The sequence below is a fragment of the Gossypium raimondii genome, chromosome 7 (assembly GCF_025698545.1).
Source record: "Gossypium raimondii isolate GPD5lz chromosome 7, ASM2569854v1, whole genome shotgun sequence".
Lineage (NCBI taxonomy): Eukaryota > Viridiplantae > Streptophyta > Magnoliopsida > Malvales > Malvaceae > Gossypium > Gossypium raimondii.
The window spans coordinates 39534231-39545281 of record NC_068571.1 but is presented as its reverse complement, the minus strand read 5'-3'; the positions used below and the strand labels follow the sequence as shown (position 1 = coordinate 39545281).

Genomic DNA, 11051 nt, shown 5'->3' with positions numbered 1-11051 from the left:
GTCCCAAATTTGGCACAACACTCCCCACTCAAACAACCCTTGATTTTCTCCTCGTATCTCTCCCATTATCCCACATTGAATCACTCCACCGATTTCTCCTCAACTCCCCCAACAACTTCATTCAAATTCCATTCAAACTCCCCCTTAGCTGTGTTTCAGTCCAACTCCACCACCTACACAGCTCAAGCAGCAAGATAAATACTTCATTGCACAACCCAGGACTTGAACCTTAGACCTCACAGTTACACAACACACCGCATTGCCACCAACCCACAAGCTCTTTTTGTGTCATAAAACAAACACTATTATTTAAAATGCCTATATGCCAATGTCCAGATTCATTTAAGAACAAAATTAAAAATTTTGAAAAAGCCAAGACTTGAACCCAGGCTTCTCAAACACTCCCATACACACCCAAACCACTCAGCCATTAAAGCAAACAAGCAATTTGTGTCACATCATGCAAAAATTAAAGACTTAAATTTTTGGGGCATTACATAGAGCAATGTGTAGGTTCTGTTTTCCGTTGCTTATAGTTGTTTTTGTTTAACTTATTTTTAGTAAGAATGTCAATGAGAGGAGTTGATGTCATTTTGAAATGAAAATAAAATTAATCATAAATTAATTATCTTTTATTAATTAAATATTCTGATCAAATTTTGCAACAAAAAAAGATGCATTAAGAATGATATATGCTTTTTACATTATCCTCCGCTTCTGCAAAGAATCTCATAAGCGCTAGCATACAAGACTTTTGCTTAGAGTTCATCAAAGTAGTTATTGTGGACCTTTGAGCTAAGGAATCTTGGCCTCCAAACATATGTTTCAGATTGTCTATGATCTCTTTGGATGTTTGATAACTCTTATGTTGCTTTTGTAAGGGACCACTGATAGTAGTCATAATGTAGCAATGTAGCAACAAGCTATCTCATTTGGGCCCTTCCTATAGACTCTAGCATGATGTTGGTTTTCCAAAGGGCATGCTTTATCAAAACATAAATTTGTGTTTTTCCCAGCTTAGAACAATGTGTAGGTTATGTTTTTCATTGCTTATAGTTGTTTTCGTTTAATTTGTTTTCAGTAAAAAAGTTAATGAGAAGAGTTGGTATCATTTCGAACTGAAAATAAAATTAACCATAAACTAATTATCTTTGTATTAATCAAATATTCTGATCAAATTTTGCAACAAACAATATGCATTAAGAATAATATATGCTTCTTACATTAAATGTTGAAAAATTAGTAAACTGTTGCAACGATAATTGCATAAGAAAAATTGTACAAAATCAAAATTCATGTATCACATTTACATATAACAAATTTGATATTGATTTTAGAACTTCTCCTTTAATTTAATTAATTAAGTGCCAATAATCTATAAAAAATCTATAATATTACATTTATTTTTGTTAATCATAATAAATAGATGTTGTTTTTATTTTGATAAGACTTTTTATTTAAAAATTGATGATATATTTATAATATGATTTTATTAAAAAATAAATTTAATGAATAATTAAAAATAAATAAATAATGGAGAGAGTGCCACTTGGCACAAAGATAGAATATGTACCTTGTTCTGTTATATTATATATATATGGTTTGTCATTTTAAATATTTTTTATTAGTAATAAGATTTATCACCTATAAAAATAAAATTTTAATTTACTAAAATATTTCATTAAATAAGTAAGAAGCTTTATGAAAGGTATGAATAAGATTTTTTTTTTTTTTGAATTACAATAATAGGGCAAAGGTCGAACAACCAACACGATTAGCGTGACTTAAATTCAATTTACATTTGGGGCGGTGAACACCTTTGACCATCAGGCCATCACATGAGGTTCATATAAATAAAAATTTTGATTCTATTAAAATATTTTTATTAAATAAATTTATATAATAATAAATAAGTAAACAGTTATTTTTATTGAAATACTTTATTTTAGATTATTTTGTTTCCATCAACCAAAAAGTAAAAAAAGTATTACTTTAATTTTAAATAACAAAATTTAATTATTTATATAATAAGTAAGTTTATATTTCATATATAAAAGCTTATAAATAATACATTTATATAATTTAAAATGTTATATTATATGTGTATTATAGTCTATTTATTAAATATAAAAATTATGAAAATTGAATAAGATTTTAATTTACAATATAACAATTTTTATGACTCATAAAAATTATAATTTGTACAAATATGCTTTAATGATGATTAAGGTTTTTATTAGCATTATATCTAAATTATCAAAATACTGATATATTTTAATTATATTTATTAATTATATTATATGAGATGATATGAAAATTTTCAAAATTATTAAAATTTATTGATCTACATATATTCAGTTTTGCTATTGTATAAATTCTTTAATTATTAATTGAAATTTTGTTAATATATTTGAATTATTTTCAATAATTTGAATAATGAACTAAAAATTAATTATAATAATTAAAATATATTATTTAAAAAATAATTAAAAATTAAAATTACAACATTGAAAACAAGTGAGAAATGAACAAATTATGGCCCTTAATCTTAGTTATTGTATCATTCATATTTGGCAAGGGAAAGCAACTGAAACAGGTTTAGATCAGTCTGATAAAACACTATATCTCCACTATTGCTGACGTAATGATCTTGTGCGAGGCTTGTGATTAAATTCTTGATCAAATGAAATGGAACAGCACCTGATTTCTTCGGCTCCCAATAGAATTTTCCTATCACCGGTTTTGCCGCTTTAGTCTGCAAAATCCAGAAAACACCCTTCATTTTATCTTATGAAATCAATCGGTTTAATTGTTTCTAAAGAATACTCTACATACAGCTTCCACTAAGTGATAATGAGGGATTTGAGGGAAGAGATGATGGATGACATGTGTGCCAATGTCATGGTGGATATTATTGAATAAACCATAATCACGATCCACTGTTGTAAGCCCTCCTCTGAGATAACTCCATTCCTGTCATGTAAATGAACAAAACCTCTCAAGTGAACAATTTTTTACTCTCAAATGCGTACATACAAAGTTAAATTGTAGGTTACCTTGCCACGGTACCAAGGTAGTTTCTGCTCATGGCCATGGTGATGTAGGTAAGTTACTAAATCTAGCCATATCACGAAAATCTACGAAACCAGAATAAAATGGCTCAGCTTGATGGATCGAAACTTAGCGCAAGTGACTCACACAACTTGACGTACCAAGTAGGGAATGCCATAGAGCTTAAACATGTGGGATGGACCAACTGTAAACGATACGTAGGCAAGTATAATAGCCATTGTAGACCAACAGGCAGTGGATATCATCACAAGTTTCCTCTCTTGGGGGCTAAACAAGTTGCTGTAAGGATTGAAATGAGATCCTTCTTTGCCTGGGCTTCTATACCACTGTAATGAAAACAAAAGATAGCCAAATTTAACTCCTTACTAGCCATTATGTTAATCTTTTTGTCGACTAAAACAAAACAAGCTTTCCCACCAAATACACGGGGAATGCAAATAGGGGAAAGGGGACGGTGAATCGCAGTAATCGCGTACTGGTGTCGAGTTTCTTGTAAATATTCTCAGGCATCTGAGATTAAAAACCAAAAGTATGAAGGGTTAGTCTGCAACCTGATATATATAGCATGGATGAATTATAAGAAAAATAAGGTCGAAAATGTTGTACCGGAACCCATGACTCATCCTTTTCGACATTTCCGTGGTTCTGATGATGAGTTCTGTGGCTTATTCTCCTGTAAGATTTTCAGATTCTGTTATGTAGTTGCAAGCATACAAAATAAAGAACAAATATTTACCTGATTGAACTTACCATCCATGGTAAGGAACAAGAATTGAAGAATGTAAGATATGTCCCACCACACTATTCAAAATAGCATTGTCTGAAAAGCTTCCATGGCCACTGCAAATCCAAAACTAAGATAAAGAGTTATACTAAAAACAAGAAAAAGGAAATGAAGTGCACTATTACCAATCATGTCCAAGGACAAAGACAGCCCAAAACATGGTTCCTTGGGCAAACCAGTAGATTGGCCAAAACAACCAACTATTGCAGTAGACTGCAGCTGCTGCTAATGCAAAAACCACACTGACATCCCTAAAAACATAACTCATTGACCTCCATGGATTCTTGATCCAACACTGCTTCGGTATGGCAGCTCGGATATCCGCAATCCGGAATGGAGGAGGTGAACTCGGATCAAAATCACCTTGCTCATTCATTCCATTGGCATACTCCCTTTTCAACTCCATTGTTTCAAATCATGTATCTAGGATGAGATAGGTGACCAATGGTTGCTTTATCTCCACTCCTTTCGAACCTTTATATAGATGTGAACTTAGAATTTGATATTTATGCTAACAAATCCACCTAATTGGAATTACCCTCGAGATATTAATGCTTCCTTGCAACAGAAAAAGTGAAAAAGGTTAAAAAGATTATTCAGTGTATTTGCAAAAGCTTTCAAAGTATGGAAATGTCTATTTGTTTATTGAAAGAAAATTTCATCTTCCAATCACACACACAATTCCTTTTCAGGGTTTTTCTAATTTTATCATAATTACTCTAATTAATCTATCTTCCAACTCTCTAAATCTTTACTAATTTAAAGTAAAAATTAAGCATAAAGACAACAACAAAATTGAACACACAAAGAAAATAAATTAACTTTTATCAATCTTAAATTTGATACCAACACTTGGCTAAAGACAATAGTAAGGAAAAATATTGAGAACGCTCATATTATTAGGCGGAGCGACCATAAACTCGAATATGAAATATAAAAAAAATCTTAAATTTAATTCGGATTTGAAAATAATTCCTAAACTTAAATCCTAATATAATTTATAGTTATTATATTCAACAATTCATGTAACATGTGTGTTGTATTTGCGGGCTAAAATCAAACACGATGAAACTTAAATAAGTTTCTCACTTAAATTATACCATTTTCTCATTTTATATATTTAGTCCAAAACTATATAGAAAAAGTAGCAACATCATTTAACAGTGAATTTTATATATAAGCCTATTTGAATATTATAAAATTAGTGGATGTGTAACTTTTGGGTACAACAAAAGTACATGCAAACATCAATCCATCAATGGCGATTTTCCAGAATGCTAAAAGGGTTTGAAAAGAATGATTTCCCTGGCCGGACCAACTTAGCATGGAATGGAAGTCAATTATAAGGAAAAGAAAGAGTAGAACTTCCAGTAAAACAAAAATTAATAAATTGTTCTGTTTTTTGGGGAATCAAAACCAACAAATTCTACTTTTTTTCAGAGTGAAGGGAACAGATTCTAAGACCACTAATTGAAGTTTAGCTTGATGCACAAGTAAGGAAACCAAATTTAATAAAGAAAAAGCTTGTTTACACTGAAGGTTCCAAGAAGCTGGAGCAATAAATCTGAAAAGAACACAACCATGATCTTAAAGCAATCCCCCTCATAAAAGAGATTTTAAGTACTTGAGTAAATGAAAGAGAGAATGCAATTATTATGGACTTCTCCACTGAAAAATTTTCGACCATTTTTATTTGCTTTAGGGAAAGTTATCTTAGTTGGTCACCCAACTTTTAAGCCGCTTTCATTTTAACGCGTTTAATTGTACACGCCACATTGTTTTTATATTTTCATTTTGGTCACTCAATTTTTAAGTCACATTCATTTTGGTCGCCCAAAAAGTTTTTTCTTTTTCCTTTTTCTTTATTATGAATTTTGGGTCAAAAAATCAAAGATTAAAATAAATAAGGTTAGAAACCAAAATAATATATAAAAAATTATTTAATTGTACTTGTTTATCTCATAGGAAAAAATTTTAATTTTCTTTTCTAATATTAAAATTTTAAATTTCAAAATATCAAAATAAATTAAATAAATTATTGAAAAAATTATCTCTTGATAATGTCAACAGTTTGTTACTACAATATAAAATTAATTAATTTAATCTCCTTATAAATTTTAAAACTTTATTTTATGTTTTCAAATTATTCTTAACGAAATCATCTCAAATAATTTATATTTAATAATTGCCTATAAAACTTAATTGTTTTGGATAATTGCAAGAGTTTTTCTTTACTTTTAGCTTAGTATGGAAGATTCAACATAAAATCAAAAGAAATTTGTGTTTCAGTAAATAACTATTAAATATGAGTTTTTGAGTTTATTTTAATTTTGAAACATAAAATAAAATTTAAATTTTAGAAAGAAATTAAATTAATTAATATCAATACTATAGTAACAAATCGGTTGACACTATTAAGGCATAAATTTTTTTAATAATTTATTTAATTGTTTTTGATGTCTTGAAAATTTTAGAACTTTCGTAAGGAGGTAAAAGCAAGTACAATTTGACAATTTTTTAATGTATTGTTTTAATTTCTACCTTTTTTTTACCCTGAGTAGTACTTAAAAGGATTTTTTTTGGGTGATGAAAATGAAAGTGACCTAAAAGTTGGGTGGCCAAAATGAAAGTATAACTATGACGTGACATGCGCAATTAACCGTAGTTAGAGATTTAACGCTTAAGTAACTAAAATGAAAGCGTTTTGAAAATTTAATGACAAAATTACAAAGATTTCATTTTGGGTGACCAAAATAAAATTGCCCTAAAAATTAGGTAACTAGGTGGTTTATCTTTTTTTTAAGTAAAAATTAAGCAATGGGATGGATCTTTTATAAGCAAGCCCATAAGTAAATTAATAACTTTTTCACATTTGGAAACCCATGCCGGATGACAAGTAATTAGAGGTCGCAAACCTACGGGTTTGGGCGGGGGTATAATTTTTAGATTCAAATTAACTCGAGTTTGGATTTTTTCAGATTTAAAATTTTTGGGATTCAAATTTTTTCGGGTTTAAATTTTTTAGAATTGTATCAGATTTAGTTGACGGACTTAAATAAATTCAAATATTTTTTATATTTTAATTTATTTTTTACGAGTGAAGGCAACATATTTTCTTTTCATCAATATTAAATTATAAGTTTTAAAGAGATCAAAATATAATTCTATGATTGTATGGATTTAAAATTTTACGATTTTTAAAGGGTTAGAATTGAAGTATAAATTTTAAGATGACCAAAATTAATTTTACCATTATATTAATTCACAAACTTACAATTTTAGTGTTCTTGTGTTTTTTTATTTTTAATTTTAAATCAATTTTCATAAATCACTAGCATCGTTATAAACAACATCATAATGACAAGATTGAGGTTTTGAAAATTTTCAGATATTAGCTTTAAGTTTTACCATATCACGGGTGGATAAAACTCCACTAAAAGTGTACCAAATATTTTCTAATATTAAAAGATTTAATACCCAAAAGTTAATCTAGACAGCTAGCACCTAAATAATTCTTATTTTTAATAATTTTAAATAATTAAAATTTAAAATCATAAGTAAATTTTGAAAAAATGTATGTAAAAATGTATGAAATTATCATAAATATACATATTATTAAATTGTTACGTATTATTTAATTTACATTTAAATTTAAGAAAACTAAATATATAAATTTTAAATTTCAGATTTTTGAATGTCCATTTATAAAATTATTTTAAAGAATAATAATTTAATTTCTTCATTTTAACGTCTATTTTCTATGTTTTTACTTTCAATTGTTTATATCCCATCACATATTTTACCTATTTTTGTAATGGTGTTAAAATATGAGTGTGCCATGTTGTCATCTAAAATAATATTTTTAAAAAATTAGGAAGTTGTATAAAATTTTAAAAATAAAATTATAATAAAATCTAATTGAATTTTTTTACACAATATTTTTCTTCTTCAAAATTTCATGAAACCATCCAAAGTACCAGAATTTCCACTAAAATTATTTCTTTATTATGAAGGAAGTTAGATAAGAATCAAAATCAAATCCTGCAATTTCCAAAATCATCTAACTAGCATTACTCAAAACATCTAGGAAAAAGAAGCAATCTTTATTGGTAAGTATTTCATGTAAAAGGTAAAAGGAAGAAGAAAATTGACCATTTTATCAATAAAGGTCCATTTCTAACTTTATTTACGGAAATGGACCACTTTTTTCATTATTTACCGGAATAGGCCGAAAACACTAAAACACGTCCACGTAGAAGCATTTTAGGGAAAAATTTTAGCAAAACGCGTCCCTAAGGGAGCGATTTTGCCATGTCAGCACAAAACGCGCTGACGTGAACACGCTTTGCTGACGTGGCAAAATACTCCCTTGGGGACGCGTTTTAGCCCGTGTTTTTCTAGGGTTAGGGCTATTTGCATGTTTAGTGCCTAAGGATTGTGGGTTTAGGGTTTTAAGGTTGTAGTGTTAGTATTTTGTTAAAATAATTTAGGGTTTTATTTATTTAGGGTTAAGAATTTTAAAATATAAATCAAGGTTTAGAGTTTTTAAAAAAATTAATTAAATTAGGTTTTAAAAAAATAGTGTCAAAAATGATTCAAGCATAATGCACTGTCAGCAAAATTGCTTAAAAAAGCTTTCACGTGGACGTTCTTTTTCTACAGTACTTCCTGCTTGGCCTAGGCTATAAATGAGCCAAATTTCATTCTCATGTTGCATAAGTTACAGCAAGAAAAATTAGAGAGGCTAAGTAGAATAGAAATTGAAGATGAGTGAACGTACTAGTGTTGTTATTTATTATGATGGTGAGGTCCATGACACCGGGAACGGCATTGTTTTTTTATTAGAGAACACAACGCGACTGGTTTTTAACCAGAACATAAGATTTGACAGAACTTCGTAAAAGACTTAGGCGCAAAATCTTCGGAACGACGCTAATGAGAGTTTTGTCTACTAAGTATCGGTTTTATGCTTCGATAGATCCCGTGACATATGACTCATTTGATATTAAAGGTGGTCGTAGCTTGGAGGCGATGTTGCAGGCGATGGTGTAGACTCATCTCGCTAGTGGATCACTCTATCTTGAGTCATATGTACAATTTTCATCGCCAAATGAAGCAATTGCAACTTCAACATCTACTACTGTTCGAGAGGAATACACGACCCTACTCGACACTCTGTTAGTGGGAGGCAGAACACAGAAGCACCTGTGTTTGGTGGTAGTATGGAATATATAACTCCTACACGACACTTGATTAGTGGATGGGACATGTACCTCGGTGGGTTGATGTTCATTACAAGACGAGCTTTGTGCTTTTGGATGCTTCCATTTGCACCAATTTTTTTCTTGAACGCCCACTTCAAACCAATTGCATTTTTATCTTCCAGCAAGTCGACCATCTCCCAAGTTCCATTCTTTTTGATGGATTGTATCTCCTCCATCATTGCCCTTTTCCATTCTTCCTTATCAATAGCTTCTTCATAATACAGAGGATCTAAAACGGCTAGAGCAAATTGATAGGATACATAAGTGTCATCAACATATTTTGGATTTGGCTTTTTGACCCTTGTTGATCTCCTTAATGGAATTGGCTCGTCAGAAGATTCTTCAAGTGTTGTAGATGTTGCTGGTGCAGGCTCCTCTTTTTTATCTATAGAATCTTCAATGGGAAAAGAAATCTCTTGTTGTACCTGCTCTACAGTCATATCCCAGCTTGCATTTTCATCAAACACTACATCTCTTCTACTTGTAAATTTTCCACTATGAGGGTTATACAATCTATATGATTTGGATTGAGTACAATAATCAATGAAAATGCATTTTTCAGACTTCTCATCAAGCTTTTTACGAGCATGAGAATTTACCAAAGCATATGTAACACACCCAAAAATTCTTAAATGACTTACATTGGGTTTCCTACCACAACAAGCTTCATATGGAGTTTTGTTCATGACAGTCATTGTTGGTGAGAGATTCAGTAGATAGACGGATGTTGCCATAGCTTCACCCCAGAACTGATTTGAGAGTCCCTTTGCTTGTAACATACTTCTCGCCATCTCCATAACAGTTCGGTTCTTCCGCTTAGCGACACCGTTCTGCTCAGGAGTCTAAGTAATTGTTAACTCCCTATGGATGCCACTGTCCTCACAAAACAGATTGAACTCTTTGGACACGAACTCTCTACCTCGATCTGTGTGAAGAACTTTGATATGGCAACCACTTTGATTCTCCACAATAACCTTAAATTTCTGGAACTTTTCAAAAGTTTCTGACTTGTTTTCCAAAAAATACACCCAGCTCATGCGACTATAATCATCAGTGAACAGCAAGAAGTAACGAGTCCCACCCAAGGACTCGGTTTGCATAGGACCACATAAATCAGCATGAATCAATTCAGTAGCTCTCCATGCTTTTCCAACAGAAAAAGGCTTCCTAGTTTACTTTCCATAAATGCACCCCTCACATAAATCAAGAGAGCCAATTTTTGGTAGTCCAAAAACCATACTTTTATCACTCAGTAATTTCAGGCCTTTAATATTGAGATGACCATACCTCAAATGCCATAGCTTCGAGTCATCCTTTGCACTTGCAGTAAGAACAAAGTTCTCCATATTTAAAACATCCAACGGGAACATCTTGTTTGGTGTCATGTTGACATGGACTTGTTTACCTGATTTTTTATTTTTGATGATACATGCATCATCATCAAATACGACAGCATATCCACCAGCCATTAGTTGTCTAACGTTTAATAAATTGTATCCTAAATCAGGAACAAACTAAACATTGTCCAAAATTTTTCCTTCTCCATGGCTATTAACGATTTCCACAGTGCTTTTTCCTTCAACTTGCATCTCCCTTTTGTTCCCAAGCTGCACATTTATCTTTTGTGACTCGTCAAGCTCCTTGAACAAGGGTTTGGTGCCCGTCATGTGATTCAAACAACCGCTGTCCACAAACCACAAATCACTTGGCTTATGGTTAGTATCAATACAAGCCATAAAAAGCTTATTTTCTTCCTCATTTTCTGATGCAAAATTCATTTTTCAGTCTTTATACCAGCAATCAACTTTTACATGCCCATATCAATTGCTGATAACACTCTAGAATAACATATTTTTATGTATTAATTATGTATCTATTCTGAGTATGATCCTACTAATTTGAGCTATTTATGATCTTTTATCTCATAGGGA

At 30.7% G+C, this 11051-nt stretch overlaps 1 protein-coding gene across 1 annotated transcript; it reads right to left on the bottom strand.

The window, feature by feature from the left end:
* Window positions 1–2560: 2560 nt before the first annotated feature.
* On the bottom strand, window positions 2561–4262 carry LOC105791965 (omega-3 fatty acid desaturase, endoplasmic reticulum-like). The gene is made up of 8 exons (NM_001309356.1): window positions 3982–4262; window positions 3823–3912; window positions 3679–3745; window positions 3490–3582; window positions 3213–3398; window positions 3057–3137; window positions 2836–2973; window positions 2561–2755 (listed from the first exon to the last, which is right to left on the bottom strand). The coding sequence occupies exons 1-8, from the start codon at window positions 4260–4262 to the stop codon at window positions 2561–2563; spliced, it is 1131 nt and encodes a 376-aa protein (NP_001296285.1).
* Between the last annotated feature and the right edge of the window lie 6789 nt (window positions 4263–11051).